The 21,141-nt window shown below is 43.2% G+C and overlaps 1 protein-coding gene across 2 annotated transcripts in view; it reads left to right on the top strand.

Moving 5' to 3' along the window:
- The first annotated feature begins 204 nt into the window (after positions 1-204).
- The window catches only part of LOC139155842 (major vault protein-like), a 38,135-nt gene continuing 17,198 nt past the window's right edge, over positions 205-21,141 (top strand). Inside the window, exons 1-9 of one of the 2 annotated variants that reach the window (XM_070731170.1) lie at positions 205-295; positions 1,076-1,212; positions 5,010-5,205; positions 8,599-8,722; positions 10,750-10,881; positions 11,848-11,942; positions 14,401-14,637; positions 18,147-18,272; positions 18,370-18,528. In XM_070731170.1, the coding sequence (XP_070587271.1) occupies positions 1,091-1,212; positions 5,010-5,205; positions 8,599-8,722; positions 10,750-10,881; positions 11,848-11,942; positions 14,401-14,637; positions 18,147-18,272; positions 18,370-18,528 (1,191 nt within the window). In that variant the 5' untranslated portion in view covers positions 205-295; positions 1,076-1,090. The other variant, XM_070731171.1, reaches the window with a different exon arrangement.

Consider the following 21,141-nt stretch of genomic DNA (forward strand, 5'->3'; position numbering starts at 1 on the left):
GGGAAACGCTGGAAAAAATTGTCATAAGTCACTTTTTTTCAGTGCTGTTGTCACTAAACAACTGCTGTAAGTCGAGGGCTACCTATATTTCGGTAGGGATATTATTTAGCTGCAAAACTCTGGATCGCTATTAGATGCATTTGAACTTTGCTTCCCCTTTAAAAAAAAATATTTTTTTTGGAACAGCTGTACTTTGCTCCACCTCTCAAACCAGGAAATAATTTTACTATATAAAAAGGATTCCAAGTCTAGGGCTTCCCCCCCACTTCGACGCTCCATAAAGCAACTACGTATTGTAAGTTTCATTCAGCTTTTTTATCCTTGCCTCCCTAGTTCCAGGTTGGGGTGGGTCATGCCTTTGATAGTGGTGCCCCCCCTTTCCCTTTGTCAAGGAAATACAGTACTTTTATTACCGGTATCTTTCCCCCGCCCCCAAACTAGTCATCTTTAAGCTAAGAAGTTTCCCAAAGCGCAGCAGCATTGTGAGCCAGGACGTGTAAAAAGTGAGTAAGTGAAACTGACTTTCTCACTAATTACGTCCAGTAGTAAGGACTTAACCAAGGATGAATGAGTTTTACGGTAGACCATATTTGCAGAAACAACTGGTTTTTTAAATATTGAATGCATATTTATTTTGCTGCGAGCCGCCCTGAATCCCTAGGGAGCTGGGAAGAAGAAATAGAATTAAACAAACAAACAAACAAACAACAACAAACTTTTGCGTGGCTTTCTTTTTCACCCAGAACAGCAAACCTGACAGCCACGTTGCACGCCCAGCTCTTTAACTAGGGTTTTCCCGTAACTGCCGAAGGGGTATGAATTTATGGAAAAGGGTGTTGTCACTTTCCTTCCCCGAAGGCGCAGGTTGCTGAGTAAGCCAGGCGGAATTATTGACAGAATCAGCGGCTTGGTGGCTAAGAGAGAGATTGCAAAAACTCTTCAAGGGCCCTCCCGGTTGAGAGGGGGGGGGGCGCGGATAAATAAAATAGGAGGATGACTCAGCGGGCATTTTTGCAGTGATTATTTTCTGGCAGAATTTCTAAAATCCCTTTCGCTTTTCTTTCTCTTGCAACAGAGCTTGGAAGACAAAATGGCGAACGAGTCGATTATCCGGATCCCTCCCTACCATTACATCCATGTCTTGGATCAGAACTCCAACGTCACCCGCGTGGAAATTGGACCCAAGACTTACATCCGCCAGGATAATGAGAGGTGAGTCACGGCAGATCGAGACTCTCCCTGCCTTGGGAAAACAGTTACCGCTCTTCCGCTAACTTGACCCAATAGTAACAGTAACTTAAAAGGTAACTAACATCAATAGTTCTCTCTCGTGTGGCTCCAGCCTGGGCGACCGCTCCGATTTATCCAAAGTTTTGCAATAAAACAAGAGGTTTTCCATTCGCGTGGGTAAAAGCAGTTCTTTTTTTGCTTCCCCCACCCTCAAACTTTCCGCAAGGGGGCAGTTGCTCAGTCCACGTGCAGAGACCAAGAATTATCCTTAGAAATAAATAAATATTTATTTTATTTTATTATTACTTATTTAAAAATGATTATTTATTTATTTAAAAATGATAATAAATAAAATAAATATTTATTTATAAATAATAGTAAATAAAATATCAAACAAACAAACAAATAAAATAACAAATAAAATCTGGAGAAGGGGCAAGGAGTGGGGAAGATTAGCGGATTTTTTTTTCCAGGCATGGGACTACTATAGAAATTAACTATTAGAGCAGTGTTTCCCAACCTTGGCAACTTGAAGATATCTGGACTTCAACTCCCAGAATTTCCCAGCCAGAAAATGCTGGTTGGGGAATTCTGGGAGTTGAAGTCCAGATATCTTCAAGTTGCCAAGGTTGGGAAACACTGTATTAGAGTAGGAACATCCAAACATGGCAATTTTTACGACTTGTGGACTTCAATTCCCAGCATTCCTCAGAGAGCTGGAAGAATGCTGGGGAAGGTTGCTGGGAGTTGAAGTTCATATGTCTTTAAAAGTCGCCAGGTTTGGAGACTCCTGCTCTAAATTTATTAAATTTATATGCCGCCCATCACACTATCGTTCCACTCTAGGCTGCTTACCTTGTCATAAAAGCAGAGACAGAAATATGAAATACCATAATATGAAATTGAAATAAATTAGGAATGCAAATACAGGTAAACATCATAGAAACATAGAAGTCTGACGGCAGAAAAAGACCTCATAGTCCATCTAGTCTGCCCTTATACTATTTTCTGTATTTTATCTTAGGATGGATATATGTTTATCCCAGGCATATTTAAATTCAGTTACTGTGGATTTATCTACCACGTCTGCTGGAAGTTTGCTCCAAGGATCTACTACTCTTTCAGTAAAATAATATTTTCTCATGTTGCTTTTGATCTTTCCCCCAACATCGGCTTACAATAGTTTATTTAGCGACTGTTCACTAAATGTAGTGACTGTCCAAGTCACTACAGCACTGGAAAAAGTGACTCATGACTATTTTTCACACTTATGACTGTTGCAGCTCCCTCCCCCCCCCACTGTGGTCACGTGACCAGAATTCAGATGCTTGGCAACTAACTCATATTTATGACAATTGTAGTATCCCAAGGTCTTCTTTTTCGGCCTTCTGACAGATAGAGTCAATGGAGATACCAGATTCACAACCATGTGCTAACTTAACAAATGCAATGATCCACTTAACCGTGGCAAGAAAGGATGTGAAAAGTGGCAAAATTCAAATGTTTCGCTTGTTGGGCTCAAATGTGGTTGTTAGCCAGGGACTATGTGTACAGTACAGTGGTACCTCTACTTAAGAACGCCTCTACCAGTGATGGGCTCTTACGGGTATGGTCAGGTACGCAGTACCGGTAGCAAAATTTTGGGTTTTTTCTTTCTTTTTTCCCCTTCTGGGCTCTGGTATGCTTTTCCTATCACAGTAAATGAGGTTGAATGTGTATAATTGAATGTGCGCGCACGCGTGTGTACATACACTTTATATAGTAGATAATCAGGGGTGGGCTACTGCCCAGACAGGGGGGAACGCAGTGGGGTAGCAAAAATGGAGCTCCACCCCAGGGCACCCAACTTGCACTGAAAGATGTTGAAACAAATTTCATGAGCCACGCCCACAGCATGGTAGTAAAAACTTTGGTAGCCCATCACTGGCCTCTGCTTACGAACTTTTCTAGATAAGAACCGGGTGTTCAATACTTTTTTGCCTCTTCTCAGTAACTATTTTCCACTTACAAATCTAAGCCTCCAAAACTGTAACCAGAAAAGGCAGGGAGAAGCCTCCATGGGTCCTCTCTAGGAATCTCCTGGGAGGAAACAGGGCTGGAAAAGGTGGGGAAAAGCCTCTGTGGGGCCTCTCTAGGAATCTCCTGGGAGGAAACAGGGCCAGAAAAGGTGGGGAGAAGCCTCTGTGGGGCCTCTCTAGGAATCTCCTGGGAGGAAACAGGGCCTCCACCCTCCCTGTGGTTTCCCCAATCGCATGCATTATTTGCTTTTACATTGATTCCTATGGGAAAAATTGCTTCTTCTTACAAACTTTTCTACTTAAGAAGCTGGTCATGGAACGAATTAAGTTCGTAAGTAGAGGTACCACTGTATTTGCTACAAGACCTTTGAATCAATAATCTCGGGTGGGGCTAGTAAATTGGGATTCAGTTGCTTTGTGGAAGTGAACCCGCTATGTTTAATCTTAACCTGGTGCACAGTTCCTTTGCTTAACGGCAGTTTCCCAAGTCATTGTTCATGTTTCTTTATCTTGCTATTTTCTCATGGGACAATTTAATTTAATTTAATTGACTTCTATGCCACCTGAATCCCGTGGGACTCAGGGTGGCTTGCAACAGTATAAAATACAATACAATAATAAAAGAAGTCAAATGTTAATACTAAAAATTACAGTAAAACCCCATTTTAAAACCCAATAACTGTCCAATCAAAACAAATGTACACACCAAATCAGTCACAAGTACAATTAAGTCACGACACAATGTTAGCATTCACGGCCCCTAGGACTGCCGGCAAAGACAGATCTTCACAGTCTTTCAGAAGACCAGTAGAGTGGGAACAGTATGGACATCAGGGAGGGGGAGTTGGTTCCATAGAGCTGGGGCAGCCACAGAGAAGGCCCTCCCCTGCGGTCCCTCCAACCTGCATTGCTTAGTCAATGGAACCTGGAGAAGGCCAAGTGATCTTGATTCTATGTCTCTGTTTTTACAACCCAGGATAGTATTAGCTTTTTTGGCTGCTGCTGTGCATTGCCGGCTCATATTCAAGTGATTGTCCAGTAAGATTGTCCACTATCATGTCTTCCCTGATTCTTCTTTTCATTAAACGAGCCATACCCAGTTCCTGCAACCGTTCTTCATATGTTTTAGCCCCCAGTCCCCTAAAGACAATTAGGGGACTGGAGGCTAAAACATATGAAGAACGGTTACAGGAACTGGGCATGGCTAGTTTAATAAAAAGAAGGACCAGAGGAGACATGATAGCAGTGTTCTATTATCTCAGGGGTTGCCACAAAGAAGAAGGAGTCAACCTATTCTCCAAAGCCCCTGAGGGTAGAACAAGAAGCAATGGGTGGAAACTAAACAAGGAGAGAAGTAACTTAGAACTTCTCAGTCAGAACAGTTGATCAGTGGAACAACTTGCCCCCAGAAGTTGTGAATGCCCCAACAATGGAAGTTTTTAAGCAGATGTTGGATAACCATCTGTCTGAAGTAGTGTAGGGTTTCCTGCCTAAATGGGGTTGGACTAGAAGACCTCCAAGGTCCCTTCCAACTCTATTATGGTTATTGTTGTTATATTATATTATATTATATTATATTATAATTGTTTTTGTTTTATTGTTGTTGTTATTAATAATAATAATAATAATAATAATAATAATAATAATAATAATATACTTCAAGATCCCTCTCAGAGTTACTGTTTTTGAGCCAGGTATTGCCTAGTCTGTATTTATATCTTTTATATTTTTTCGGAAAAACTTTGCTTTTCTCCACTTCAGGATCATATTAGCTCCAAAGAAGATGGTGATGGTTCCACCACGACATTATTGTATCATCCTCAATCCGGTGGTCCGTGGAGTAGATGGCGCAGTCCATCTTGATGCTTTGGGGCAGGTCCGGCTCGCACATGCTGACTTGGAAATCAGAATGGCTCAGGACCCTTTCCCTTTGTATCCAGGAGAGGAACTAAAAGAGGTAAGGGGGTCCTAATTTCTCCTCTCCTCAATTGGCCCCTACTGAGTCATCCCTTGGATGGTGTCTTGTTAGCCAAGGGCAGAGGGAATCTGTGAATGTATTTATTTCATGTCGTAAACTTCTACATCGGATGGAAGACATGAGAGAATATGCGAGAAGATAGGACAGTGATGGCGAACCTTTTTTTCCTTGGGTGCCAAAAGAGCATGGGCGAGCACTATCTCACATGCGCGAGTGCCCATACCCATAATTCAATGCCTGGGTAGGACGAAAACAGCTTCTCCCACCCCCCGGGGGCCCTCTGGAGGACGGAAACTGCCTATTTCCCAACTTCTGATGGGCCCAGTAGACTCATGTTTCGGCCTCCCCAGGCTCCAAAGGGTTAAATAAGGTTCAGGAGGGAAGTGTTTTTAATAGGAAAGTGAACACAAGAACAAGGGGACACAATCTGAAGTTAGTTGGGGGAAAGATCAAAAGCAACATGAGAAAATATTATTTTACTGAAAGAGTAGTAGATCCTTGGAACAAACTTCCAGCAGACGTGGTTGGTAAATCCACAGTCACTGAATTTAAACATGCCTGGGATAAACATATATCCATCCTAAGATAAAATACAGGAAATAGTATAAGGGCAGACTAGATGGACCATGAGGTCTTTTTCTGCCGTCAGTCTTCTATGTTTCTATGTTTCCCTGGGGGGTAAAAACTCCCTCCCCCATCCCACCAAAAGCTCTCTGGAAGCCAAAAATGCCCTCCCAGAGCCTCTATGCAAGCCAAAAATCAACTGGCTGGTACACACATGCATATTGGAGCGGAGCTAGGACAACAGCTTGCGGGCCAGTAGATATGGCTCCGCATGCCACCTATGGCACGGGTGCCACAGGTTCACCATCTCTGAGATAGGACATTTCAGGGGGGAGTGGAACCATTACAGAAGGGATTGTTGAGTTCAGGGAAACAGGGAATTGTGAGAAAGAGACTCAAAATAATTTTGAGTGGTTGGTAATCCTTGACTTATAGCCATTCATTTAATGACCCTTCGAAGTTACAACAGCAAGCACTGAAGAAAGTGACCTGACCTTTTTTCCATATTTATGAACACTTCATCCCCGTGGTCACATGATCAGAATTCAGATGCTTGGCAGCTGACTCATATTTATGACGATTGCAGTATCCCAGGGTCATGTGATCACCTTTTGCGACCTTCTGACAAGCAAAGTCATTGGGGAAACCAGATTCACTTAGCAACTGTGTGCTAACTTTAAACAACTGCGATGATTCAGTTAACTTCAGATCATGCAGAATGCAGCTGCGAGAGCAATCATGGGCTTCCCCAGGTACGCCCATGTCACACCAACACTCCACAGTCTGTATTGGTTGCCGATCAGTTTCCGGTCACAATTCAAAGTATTGGTTATGACCTATAAAGCCCTTCATGGCATCAGGCCAGAATATCTCCAGGACTGCCTTCTGCTGCACGAATCCCACAGAGTTGGCCTTCTCCGACTCCCGTCGACTAAACAATGTCGTTTGGCGGGTCCCAGGGGAAGAGCCTTCTTTGTGGCAGCCCCGACTCTCTGGAACTAGCTCCCCTCGGAGATTAGAACTGCCCCACCCTCCTTGCCTTCCGTAAACTCCTTAAAACCCACCTTTGGGGGAATTGAGATATCTCCCCCGGGCCTATACAATTTATGTATGGTATGTTTATATGTATGTTTGATTAATAATGGGGTTTCTAAAATATTTTTTAAATTATTAGATTTGTTATGAATTGTTCTATTGCTGTTGTAAGCCGCCCCGAGTCTACGGAGAGGGGCGGCATACAAATCTAATAAATAAAATAAAATAAAATAAAACAAACAAACTGTAGCAAGATAGAACCTGAAAAGGGGCAGAACTCAAATGTTTCACTAGTTGGGCTCAATTGTGGTTGTTAGTCAGGGATTATGTGTACAGTATTTGTTACAAGACCTTTGAATCAATAATCTCGGGTGGGGCTGGCAAATTGGGGCTCAGTTGCTTTGAGAAAGTGAACCTGCTGTGTAATCTTAACCTGGTGCAAAGTTCCTTTGCTTAAGGGCAGTTTCCAAAATCATTGTTCATGTTTCTTTCTCCTTTGGATCCCTTGACTCTCTTCTGTTATTTTTTTATTATTATTATTACCTTTGTTGGCACTTTCTTTACATTGCCCCAGGATCAAGTGATCACATTTCACAACCTTTTGACTAGCAAAATCAATGGGAAAAAACCGGATTCACTTAACAACTGTGTTACTAAATAACTGCAGTGATTCACTTAACAACTGTGGTGAGAAAGGTCCTAAAGTGGGGCAAAACCTACTTAATTTATTTAATTGGATTTGTATGTTGCCCCTCTCTGAGGACTCGGGGCGGCTCACAGCAGATATAAAAACAAAACAATAATATAAATCCAATTAATACTACAATTTAAAAACAATTTAAAATAAAAACATATCAACCAAACATTCAGCAATCATACTTAAGGCATTCAGTGGTCAGGGGGAAGATCTAAAAGTCCCAAGCCTGGTGGAAAAGATGAGTTTTTAAGCTCTTTCGGAAGGCAAGGAGGGTGGGGGCAGTGCAAATCTCTGGGGGGAGCTGATTCCAGAGGGCCAGGGCTCCCACACAGAAGGCTCTTCCCCTAGGTCCTGCCAGCTGACATTGTTTGTTCAATGGGACCCTAAGGAGACAAACTCTGTGGGACCTCACCGGTCGCTGGGATTCGTGCGGCAGAAGGCAGTCTCGGAGATAATCTGGTCCTATGCCATGTAGGGCTTTATAAGTCATAACCAACACTTTGAATTGTGCCTGGAAACTGATTGGTAGCCAATGCAGTCCGCAGAGTGATGGCGAGATGTGGGCATTTCTTGGAAGGCCCAAGACTGCTCGCGTGGCTGCATTTTGGACAAGTTGAAGTTTCCGAACACTCTTTAAAGGTAGCCCCATGTAGAGAGCATTTCAGTAATCAAGCCTCAAGGTGATAAGGGCATGAGTGACTGTGAGCAAAGACTCCCTGTCCAAATAGGACCGCAACTGGTGCACCAGGCAAACCCGCGCAAACGCCCCCCTCGCCACAGCTGAAAGATGGTGTTTTAAAGAACTGTCTTGCTTAACCACATACATTTTTGGCTCACTTATGGTTGTAAGTTGAGGACTACCCATGTAAGTTGTGCCTGAGCATTACTTTTGGCAAGTTTCAAGATTCTGTTTTTATTCATTCCGTTCAATTTTATTGACATTTTTGCTATGCTCCATTTACTTGATCACTAAAAAAAGGTCTTTGCAGAAATCAAAAGGGATCCCGTTTCCTTATGTTTGTTACTTCTTGGCATCTGCTTCTACTACTCACCCTTTTGTTCGTCTGCTTTTCTAGAATGTTACACCTTTACAAATTGTCTTGGCTAATACCGCCCTGCACTTGAAAGCTCTTTTGGACTTTGAAGATGACCAGGCAGGCAAATATGTTGCTGGAGATGAATGGTTGTTTGAAGGACCTGGTAAGTGACAATTGTCAAAGAAGGAAACTTCGCTTGGGAGGTGATATGCATAGTCCTCTATATCAGAGATCCCCAACCGCCGGTCCGCGGACCGGGACCGGGCCGTTGGGGTTTTCCAGCCGGTCCGCGGCGCCGCTGCCCTCCCGGCAGAGAACATTATGCAGGACAGGGTGGGGCGTCGGGCAGGGCGGGGAGAATCAGGAGGCTCCTTTGGCGGCTGGGGGCTGCCTGGCTTTGTGATTTTGGCTGGGGGGGAGTTAGGAAGGTCCTACTTCTCCCCCCCCCCAGCCAAAAACTCAAAGCCTATCTGCTGGATACGGGCGATGAGCGGGACGAGCGGTGCCGAAGCTGGTGGCTGTGGCAGCTGCTGCAAGAGGCTTCCGCGCCGCTCTGTCCCACTCATCGCCCATATCCAGCAGATAGGCTTTGAGTTTTTGGCTGGGGGGGGACTTAGGAAGGTCCTACTTCTCCCCCCCCCAGCCCAAAACTCAAAGCCTATCTGCTGGATACGGGCGATGAGTGGGACAGAGCGGCGCGGAAGCCTCTTGCAGCAGCTGCCACAGCCACCGACTTCGGCGCCGCTCGTCCCGCTCATTCCCCGTGTCTGGCAGAAGCTGCTGCCCGAGTGCTCTTGGCCGGCGAGATTCAAAGGGGAGAATCAGGAGGCTCCTTTGGCGGCTGGGGGCTGCCTGGCTTTGTGATTTTGGCTGGGGGGAGTTAGGAAGGTCCTACTTCTCCCCCCCCCAGCCAAAAACTCAAAGCCAGGCAGCCCCCAGCCGCCAAAGGAGCCTCCTGATTCTCCCCGCCCTGTGGAGAAGTGTGGAGGGCTGCGTCACTAAGCTCCACCCCTCCATAACCCCACCCCCATATGACCAAAGCGCCCCCCCCCCACCAGGCCATAGAAAACTGGTCTAGCTTAAAGCCGGTCCCTGGTGCAAAAAAGGTTGGGGACCTCTGCTCTATATGTAACTGACGAACAGATCCTAATAACCCCAAACAGCATTGCCAATGGTGAGGAATCCTGAACGCACAACTTCAACCAAATGTGAGAAACTACAGATGCCACACCTCTGGATGGCACATGTAGGTCTTTGCAGAATATTATAGTTTCACTTCCTAGCATCTTCATCTGAAACAATTGGATATGAACAAAGGTGAGGAATTCTGAGATTCCACCAAGCTGCTGCCAGTCAAATAGACAAAATTGACTAAGTCAGACCCAATTGTTTTCCAGGAAACCTTGGGCCAAAATACTCCTCTGAATTCTCCCCTTTCTTCTCATTGCATCCCGTATAAATGTGTGTGTGTTTTTTTTAAATCCCAGTTGGTTTTTAATTTCAATCCAGGTAGTCCTCGATTTACATCAGTTCATTTAATGACTATTTGAAGTTACATCGGCATTGAGAAAAAATGACTTATGACCATTTTTCACACTGATGACTGTTGCAGTTTCCCCATGGTCACACAATTTACATTCGGATGCTTGTCAACTGATTCACGTTTTTTACGGTTGCAGTATCCCGGGATCATCTTTTGTGATCTTCTGGCTGTCTTTTGTGATCTTCTAATAAGCAAAGTCAATAGGGAAGCCAGATTCACTTAGCCATGTTACTAATTTAAACTGCAGAGGCAAGAAAAGTTGTAAAATGGGACAAAAGTCATTTAACAAAATTTTCTCCCTTAAATTTTGGGCTCAGTTGTGGTCATACATTAAGGACTCTCTGTGATTGGTTTGAGAAGTGCTAATGATGAAAATAAAAACATTGAAAAAAACTATTGAGAATATGTTTTAAGTGAATAATTGCAGTGTTAAAATGAAAATAGGGATCTACATGATTTTTCTTCCCCAAACAATTTAGTATATTTTACAAGGACTTGCCCTCTAATCATAGAACCAAAAAAAATATAGCTTCCATCCCTTTTCTTCCTGTGTTTTGACATAACTTGGCCAAGTTAGAAATTCCCACCTCTACCATAATTGAGCTGGAGCCTAGCTAACTCATCTAATAAACCATTGTCATTTCCAGGAACCTACATCCCACGAAAAGAAGTTGAAATTGTGAAGACCATCCTAGCCACTGTCATTCGTCCCAACCAAGCCATCAAACTTCAGGCACGGAAGGAATGCAAAGACAGAGAGGGAAACAAACGAGTGACAGGTATCTTTCCGATTTCTTATCGATGATAGAAACATAGAAACATAGAAGTCTGACGGCAGAAAAAGACTTCATGGTCCATCTAGTCTGCCCTTATACTATTTTCTGTATTTTATCTTAGGATGGATATATGTTTATCCCAGGCATGTTTAAATTCAGTTACTGTGGATTTATCTACCACGTCCGCTGGCAGTTTGTTCCAAGGATCTACTACTCTTTCAGTAAAATAATATTTTCTCATGTTGCTTTTGATCTTTCCCCCAACTAACTTCAGATTGTGTCCCCTTGTTCTTGTGTTCACTTTCCTATTAAAAACACTTCCCTCCTGGACCTTATTTAACCCTTTAACGTATTTAAATGTTTTGATCATGTCCCCCCTTTTCCTTCTGTCCTCCAGACTATACAGATTGAGTTCATTAAGTCTTTCCTGATACATTTTATGCTTAAGACCTTCCACCATTCTTGTAGCCCGTCTTTGGACCCGTTCAATTTTGTCAATATCTTTTTGTAGGTGAGGTCTCCAGAACTGAACACAGTATTCCAAATGTGGTCTCACCAGCATTCTATATAGCGGGATCATAATCTCCCTCTTCCTGCTTGTTATACCTCTAGCTATGCAGCCAAGCATCCTACTTGCTTTCCCTACCGCCTGACTGCACTGTTCACCCATTTTGAGACTGTCAGAAATCACTACCCCTAAATCCTTTTCTTCTGAAGTATTTGCTAACACAGAACTGCCGATACAATACTCAGATTGAGGATTCCTTTTCCTCAAGTGCATTATTTTACATTTGGAAACATTAAACTGCAGTTTCCATTGCTTTGACCATTTATCTAGTAAAGCTAAATCATTTACCATATTACAGACGCCTCCAGGAATATCAACCCTATGGTCCTATGAAAGGACAGCTTTAATGTTTGTGTCTGTGTGTGTTTATATCTCGAGTGTCCCGTTCCCCTCCCCGGCAGGTGAAGAATGGATGGTGAAGAAGGTTGGGGCTTACTTGCCAGGTGTATTTGAAGAAGTAGTTGACATTGTGGATGCTGTCATTCTGACTGAAAAGGTAAGTGACTGTTTTGTAACTTCTAGTGGTAGGTGGTGGTTATAGGAAAGAGAGTTGCTGATTTCACTTGCTTTGCTTTTTCAAAGTCCAGGCTAAACTCTTCTTTGATCCGAAGTTCCTCCATCTATGGTTAGATGCCCCCATGTACAGGCATACTACAAATAGAATAGAATTCTTCATTGGCCAAGTGTGATTAGACACACAAGGAATTTGTCTTGGTGCAGATGCTCTCAGCGTACATAAAAGAAAAAGATACATTTGTCAAGAATCATATGGTACAACACTTAACGATTGTCATAGGGGTCAAATAAGCAATGAAGAAACAATATTAATAAAAATCTTAGGATACAAGCAACAAGTTACAGTCATGCAGTCCTAAGTGGGAGGAAAAGGATGATAGGAATGATGAGGAAAAACTAATAGTAATAGTAATGCAGCCTTAGTGAATAGTTTGACAGTGGAGTGAGAATTTATTTTTTAGCAGAGTGATGTCGTTTGGGGAAAAAGTGTTCTTGTCTTAGTGTGCAATGTTCTGTAACGATGTTTTTTTTTAAAAAAATGATTTTTATTTACATATAAACAATTAAACAAATAAACAATAACAACTTACATTACATTGAGTACAATACAGACAAAAAATTAAAAGACGCGAATGGGTAAGTCTTGAATGTAGCATGTCTTCTCACCCCTCCTGAGGCTGGCTCATTTGACAACCTCCTTGTTTTAATTTTTGCGGTATTTTAACCAATGGTTTGATCCTTGTGTATTTTCTAATTTTTTGTTCTTGTTTTACAATTTGAAAACATACATGTCATTAATTAAACTAAGAAGCAGATTGTGTTTAATTCTTTAGTAATTTGTATCCATACGATTTTGTTGTTACACAGCACTAATAGTGGTTGTTTTTTGTTCAACCATATGTAAAAGTCACTCCAAATTTTATAGTATTTTGAATTGTCTTGTTCTTTTAGCTCCATTGTAAGCTTATCTGATTCAGCACAGTCCAACATTTTTTTTATTAAGTTTCGTTCATTTGGCATAGCTTCGTTTTTGCAGAATTGAGCTATAGTTATTCTTGTTACTGTTATTAAATGTTGTATAAGATAATACTGTTCCTTTTTCATTTGATTTTCAATGATGCCAAGCAAAAATATTTCTGGTTTCATTTCTAATTCAGTCTCAGTTATTTCTTTTATTAAACGATGTTTTGAAGGTAGGAGTTGAAACAATTTATGTCCCTTGCCCTAACAAATATGAAAAAGCTCCTTTTTCAAAGCTAATTGGATTGAAAGAGCTTGGAAGGATTTTTCCTTGGCACAACCTCAGGGATTATGTAAATTGCTCTGAAAGACATTGTCCTAGACCAGTTAAACCAAGAAAGGAAGACCCAGGTTTTAATACCTTCCTAGAAGTACCATTTGCTCGTGGACTTCAACACCAAATGGAGACTCTCTTGTATGGATCTTGTGGTCTTTCCCTGCTTTGCGAGGCCTCTTTTCCTTGAGTGAGCGAGCAAAAGAAGGCTGTTTTAAAAACCACTATGTTGCCACATGTTGATAGATTAATCTCACTCTGCTGGCGATCAGAGGTGAGAGTTTGTAGACCAAGGTTTTCTGAGAGGGTGCACAGTTGCCATGGCTGCCTAATATTTGCACCCTTGTCTGCTTCTTACAAAATTTAGTCAGAAATGACATTTTGGAATGTAGCTTAAACCCCACAGTTAACCAAGAGTCAGATTAATAACGAATACAGTGGTACCTCGTGATACGAACCCCTCGTGATACGAACACTTCGAGATACGAACCCGGGGTTCAGAAAATTTTTGCCTCTTATGAACTTTTTTCGCCTTACGAACCCACCGCAGATCGCAAAATGGCGCTCTGCTGGGCGTCACTGCCCAACTGCCACCTTTTAAAACAGCCGGGGGGCTTCTCAGCGTTCTCCCAAACCCAAACTTTTCGGGTTCAGGTTCGGGAGGCCGCCGAGAAGCGCCGCCACCCAGCTGTCACCTTTTAAAACAGCCGGGGGGCTTCTCGGCGTTCTCCCGAACCCGAACTTTTCGGGTTTGGGTTCGGGAGGCCGCCGAGAAGCACTGCCGCCCGGCTGTCACCTTCTTAAACAGCAGGGGGGCTTCTCGGCGTTCTCCCGAACCTGGAAGTTCGGCAAAAGTTCAGGTTCGGGAGAACGCCGAGAAGCCCCCGGCTGTTTTAAAAGGTGACAGCCGGGCGGCGGCGCCCAGTGGAGCGCCATTTTGTGATTTCCCCCCCTCTTGCACGCATTAATCGCTTTTACATTGTTTCCAATGGGAAACATTGTTTCGTGTTACGAACCTTTCGCCTTACGAACCTCCTTCCGGAACCAATTAGGTTCGTAAGACGAGGTATTACTGTAATGTTAAATCATAAAAAGGGACTTTTCCAGTAATAACATATATTTTTGCCTCTTTTGCTCTTTGAAGAAAGCACTGCACCTCCAGGCCACCAAAACGTTCCGGGATTCTCAAGGTATCGTGAGGAAAACTGGAGAAGAGTGGTTGGTCGTCATGGCGGATACCGAAGCCCACATCCCCGATGTTTATGAGGAAGTGCTGGGCATTATTAACATCACTACCTTGAACAGTTGCCAGTATTGTGTAGTTTGTGACCCGTTAGGCGTTGATGGCAAGCCTCAACTTGGGCAGAAGAAAGTCATTAAGGTATGCAACTTTATCTCCAAAGCAGGGAGGACTCTAATGATATGAAGGTGGTCCTTGAATTACAACCACATTTGAGGCTAAAATTTCCATTGCTAAGCGAGACAGTTGATAAATGAGCTTTAGCTACCTTTGCTGCCACCGCTGTTGAGTGAAATCACTGCAGTGGTTAAGTTAGTAACCTGGTTGTTAAGTGAACCTGGCTTCCTCACTAACTTTGCCTGTCAGAGGGTCGTAAAGTGTGATCACATGATCTAGGGACATTGCTACCCTCATAAAGATATCTTAGTTGCCAAGCATCTGGATTTCGATCATGTGACAACAAGGATGCTGCTAAAAATGGCCATAAGTCACTTTTTTAATGCTGTTGTAACTTCGAATGGTCACTAAATGATTTGGTTGTAAGTTGAGGACTACCTGTACTGTTACCATTCAGCCCTAGTGATTATAACAGAACTCCTTAAGGCAGTCTATCCTTCAAGAGAAGCTGGTTTAGATCTCCTATTGGAGGCAGATTAGAAATCTGCTATTATAAAATATACTGCTCAAAAAAAAGAAAAAAGGGAACACTTAAACAACCCAATATAACTCCAAGTAAATCAAACCTCTGTGAAATCAAACTGTCCTCTTAGGAAGCAACACTGACAATCAATTTCACATGCTGTTGTGCACATTCAACTTTGTACGGAACAAAGTATTCAATGAGAATATTTCATTCATTCAGATCTAGGGTGGGTTCTTTGAGTGTTCCCTTTATTTTGTGTTTTTTTTAGCAGTTTATATATATATTTTAGATCATGATAAATGATTTGGGAAGTAACCTTGATAGTATCCACAATTCAGAGTTACTTCAGAGAGAACAGGAAAGTGATTTCAAGTGGAACATATTTGGGCTAAGCATTAGGGTGAACTTGGCAGAAATCACAGATCTGATAGTGTGCAATTGACTCATTAAGAAATGAATTGGTGATTCATTCTTTGCTAAAAACTACAGGTAGTGCTGGACTTAACAACCTGTCCCTTAATGACCGTTCAATGTTATGATGGACTTAAGAAAAGTTACAATCTGTTCCCAAAGTAACAACTGCCATTCCATCTTTGTGATTACATTTTGAGTGACTGGCTCGCATTTACAATCGCCTGCAGTGTCCTTTAGCCGCGGAATGGTGTTTTGTGGACTAATCGCCCATTGGATAAGCTCCATTTGGACTTGCAACCATGTGATCCGCTTAATGATGGTGGTGTTGTGTTCAGGAACAGTCACTAAAATGCCCGTGAAATCCTGAGCATCCGGTGACTCTTCTTATGACCACAGCGACTTAACACACAAAATTCGGTGCTCATTTGTGATCATAAAATGAGGACTTCCTATATTAAGCTCTGTTTTCTCTGTTTTTTATTAGGGATATTTGAAATTGGCTGGCAACCTTTTGGTGCATAGGCAGCTCTGAATCTCAGCCACGCTGCAGTCAAATTTCAGTAATGGGATTTTGGCTCAGCTTGGAGAACTCAGACGATGGGAGAGGCCTCTTGAATTCTCCGGTTCCTATTCTCTCTTTTAAACTCACTCCAAGGTGCTAATTGCGGGCTGGGGAGGAAAAAAAATTGGCTCCCCTTTTTTGGATTATATAACCACATTACTAATCTGCCTTCTGCTGTCTTTTCCTTCAGCTTTTCAGGTCTACCCATTTGTGTTTAGCACATCGGTTGCAGTTACCGCTTAAGCATAATTAACAAGAAATATAGCTGTACTCTGCATGCATCCTCACATCTTTTTATTCTATGGGCTTTCTGCACACATTCTTCTGCTACCATTACAGGAACAGAGGGTTTAAACAAGGGAGACGTAATTTTCAAATATTAAGATTTTCCTATGAGACTCTTAGAATCTCCCAGTCTCTTTCCTCTCTCTCTCTCTCTCTCTGTTTTTTTCCATCTACTTACATATTAGAGTAGACATGAACAAGCAAATGGGTGTCCATTTCGAATATGCTCTTTAGAAACAAAGATCCTTTGTGTTCCTAGCTAGTTTGGGTGGGATTTTTACACTGTATATAAAATCCTGTTCTCTTTTTTCCATCCGGTGGGTGCCACCCCACCCCCATGGCTGCCATTCACACAGGCACACTTCAATCTAGAAAAGTCATATATTGCTGACCTTAGCCTAGATCAGTTGCTCAATTTTGTCACCCTGATAAATGTGTGTGACATACTAAGGGATAACGTTGGCCCAGCCTTGTCTGTGCTCAGAGGTTAAACGGGGCTGGACTTGATCACTGCTTGGATGGAATTCTGGGAGTCCCACTAGGGCAGTGATGGCGGTCTTTTTTTTGGTTTCTTGCCAAAAGGGTGTGTGTGTGTGTACTAGCGCGTAGGTACCCACAACCATTCCCCCAATGCACATGCAGCCCCTGCGCTGCGCCCTGCGCATTTACACAAGCCCCCCTGCCCCTATTCCTGCACACAGACCTTACTGAAGTCTGGGATGGTGAAAAAATGACCCAATGGGCAAACAGGAAGTTGGGAAAAACATACTTCCGGTTAGCCTGTTGTGCTGTTTTTCGCACTCTGGAGGTTTCAGGGAAGCTTCCTGAAGCCCTGGAGTACAAAAAATAGCACAACTGGCAAACCGGAAGTCTGTTTTTCCCAACTTCCTGTTTCACTGTTGGGCCGTTTTTCATACTCTGGGGCTTCAGGGAAGCCTCTGGAGGGCGAAACAGGCCTTCCCCAAGGCCAAAAAGCAAATGGCCAGTATGCACATATGCACTGAAGCTGACTTAGGGCAATGCCTCGCACTCCCTCCAATATGGCTCTTTGTGCCACCTGTGGCACGCATAGGTTCACCATCACTGCACTAGGGAAATCCCATTGACTGTACATTAGACTTGAAAATCAAAACAATATCCTGGAAAAAGGCAATGGCGAACTAATTGTGTAATGCAGCCAAGAAAATAGGGGGCACGGTGGCTCAGTATGAGCTCATCAGCTGGAAAGCTAACAGACTGGGTTTGAGTCCCGAGTGCTGCGTGACAAGGTGATCTCCCAGGTTTGCCTCAACTCCCGGCAGCCTAGAAGTTCAAAAGCATGAAAATTCAAGTAGATAAATAGGTACCACTTTGGTGGGAAGGTAACAGCATAAAGGTCACTAAAAATCAGACTAGTGAAGTAGATTTTAGATTTTCTGGACAATAAGGCCTAGGCCAGGGTAGATTTTAACTACCCATTACTATGCGTCTTTTGCAGTATTTAAAATTTTTATTGAGGTCCACATATCTTAAAGTTGATTGAGAAACGCTGCACTATAGTTTCTGTTTCCAAACTCGTGATGGCAGTCAACCTGGCAATAATGTTTGGTGATAGTGATAGGAACTGGAGGAAACCATTCTGGCAATTAACCAACATCAAATTAACCATTTTATAGTTTAATAATAGAGTTAAGCCCCCCCCCCTTTTAAAAAAAACAATAACTATCATTTTTTAGTTTTCTCCAATTCTTGCTTGTCATCCTGCAGGGCGAGATATCGTTCTTCCTACAACCTGGAGAGTGGTTGAAAGATGGGATCCAAGACATTTATGTTCTGTCTGAAGAAGACGGCCTCTTATTGCGTGCAGTTCGTCCCATTGAAGACAAAAATGAGGTAGGAGGTCCTGGGTTGGCCAGGGAGAATGAATGCATAGATTGGTAGAGGTGGATGTCATATTTCTTCTCTTCCGCTTACTTGATCTCTTACCTAGGACGACGAGGAAATTCTACGCAAGCCAGGTGACCGCTGGCTCATCCGAGGCCCTCTAGAGTACATACCACCTGCGGAGGTCGAAGTGATGGAGCAGCGCCATGCTATTCCCCTGGCTGAGAATGAAGGCATTTATGTCCGGGATATTAAGACAGGGAAGGTGAGTGGAATAGATCAAGCAGTGGCTACCGAAGAAGAACATCAATCCATAGAAATGCAGACATTTTAGAGGTCAGATTTAGCAAAAGGACTGCAGTTCCCTAGTGTGGTTTATTACATTATCAACTGCTCTTTGGACAGAGCTCAAACTCAAATTCCTTTCCTTGCAAAAGAAAATCACAGTGATGTGAAAAAGGATATGTTTCTGCTTCAAAATTGGTTGGTTTTTTTTCCCAATCCTCTTTCAAAAACATGCAAGAACTTTGGGCTTTTTTTCCCACCTACCAGCAGTGGTGGGTTCCTACCCATGCGGTCCAGAATGCTGTATGGATAGTGTTCTGCTGGTGTGTCTCAACCGCCTGTAATTACAGGGTAATTAGTCCAGGAAGACACACACCACACGATAAAAGGAAAACCCAAAAGTTTTTATAAACAGAAAAACAGAAACAGCTCCCTTTTTAAATGTCAAAGGGATTTTTCTGGTACACACAAGGCACAGGTGAAATGCAATCCAACTGCTCACCCAATAACTGGGAAATTGAGTCCAATTCTAAAGTCCAGAGAGTTCACACACAATCTTGAACAGCACAAAAACCACAATCTTGACGAAACAATGAATCAGATAAACTGCCATGAGGCTAAAACACCAGGTTGCACTTTTATCTGTAGCACTAATTACAGCAGCCCCACCCAACCACAGGTGGCCTCATTTTCTCTTGTAATAATCCTTCAGTTGTTGTCTCCTATGCATCACTCTACGCATGCGTGGATGTGTCATTAATTCTTGTTCAGAATCCAAGATGATACAGGTGATTGATCTCCTCCTGGGCTGTCTGCCAAACTCCCCTCTTCCCTATCACTCACACTTCCTTGGTCAGAGGAGGCTTTGTCCGCAGATTCCATTGGGAGTAAAACAGGCCTGCGGCATGTGGATGTTTCCCCCACATCCACCTGCACATTTCTTGGGGTAGGAGCTGGGCCAGAGCTAACCACAACAGATAGGAACCCACTGATGCAATTTTTGGCGATCTTTCCCCCCTGTCCCCTGCGTCTCCTGAGAAGGAGCATCTCAGCTGTGCTTTTGACAAAGAATAAAGGTCAGCATTAAGACGAGAGCAGGTGGGAGGGCTTCTTCCGGTATGGAGACGCAAACCCCACCCCCCACAGAAAATTGCATCATCAGTGGGTTCCTATTGGAGTGGCACTCTGGACCGCATCAGTGGGAACCCACCACTGCCCAGCAGGCATCAGAAAGGCCTGCGCGCATGCGCGGGAGACACTGTGGCACGGGTACACATGCATGCGGAGGGGAGAAAATATGTGGGCATTTGCATGCACGCTAACACACTCCCACACCTCCATTTGGCACACGAACCAAAAAAGGTTCGCCATCACTGCCCTAGAATCTTCCTTGGGATGTGGTGGCTCAATGGCTAAGAAGTTAAGCTTGTCAATCAGAAGGTCGGCAGTTCAGCGGCTTGAATCCATAGCACAAAAATAGGGACCATCTTTGTTGGGACGGTAACAACACTCGGGGTTTAGTCATGCCAGCCACATGTCCACAAAGACGTCTTTGGATAGAGGTGGCTCTTTGGCTTAAAAACAGAGATGGGCAACTCCCCTAGAGCCGGAAATTGCTAGCACATAGGTGCGGTGGGGGGCGGATGGGGCCTTTTCCTTAGAATCTCTGAGGGTGTATCTGTTAGCGTGACAGCAGAACTGGTTTAGCAGGATTCTGTCAATACGGTACAAAGAATTGAACTTGGGCTGGATAATTCTTGGGCTGGGCCTGGCAACGAGGTCCTAAATAGTTCTGTAGCTTAGAGTTACTTCTGCATGACTTCTTTCCTATATTTACCTTTTTTTTCCTGTTTACACTAGTGTTTCTCAACCTCTTTAAGGTGCATAAAGTTCAATTTCCACAGTTCTCTAGTTTTGAGATTCATAAAGGACTTTGAGAGTTGCACCAGAGGCAGCACAGCATGCTGGGCCCCAGACTCCAAAAACTCCAGGAGCCAATTTAGGAAGAGGTTTTAGATCTAAAGAATGAAAATTATGCCCCCTTCTCCCCCCGCCCCCCCCCCCAAAAAAACCATCTCAGAAATGCATGGCCAAAAATCAGATAAATTTGTGAGCTATAGGTTGTCCTTGACTTGCAGCTATTCATTTAGTGACCATTCAAAATTACGATGGCACTGGGGGAAAAAAGACTTGCGATCATGGTCACATGATCCATATTCCGGCACTGGCAACTGGCATGTATTTATGACAGTTGCACTGTTCTGAAGTCTCGTGACCACTATATATAACCTGGCATCCAACAAGCAAATGGGGAAAGCCAGATTCACTTAACGACAATATGATTGACTTAATTCTGGAGACGTCACCTACAAAAAGATATTGACAAAATTGAACGGGTCCAAAGACGGGCTACAAGAATGGTGGAAGGTCTTAAGCATAAAACGTATCAGGAAAGACTTAATGAACTCAGTCTGTATAGTCTGGAGGACAGAAGGAAAAGGGGGGACATGATCGAAGCATTTAAATATGTCATCAAAAATGCCATCATGGTTTCTATTTCAATATATTTAAATGATTGTAAATTTAGATTTCA

This window comes from Erythrolamprus reginae, unplaced genomic scaffold (genome assembly GCF_031021105.1).
Source record: "Erythrolamprus reginae isolate rEryReg1 unplaced genomic scaffold, rEryReg1.hap1 H_7, whole genome shotgun sequence".
Taxonomy (NCBI): Eukaryota; Metazoa; Chordata; class Lepidosauria; order Squamata; family Dipsadidae; genus Erythrolamprus; species Erythrolamprus reginae.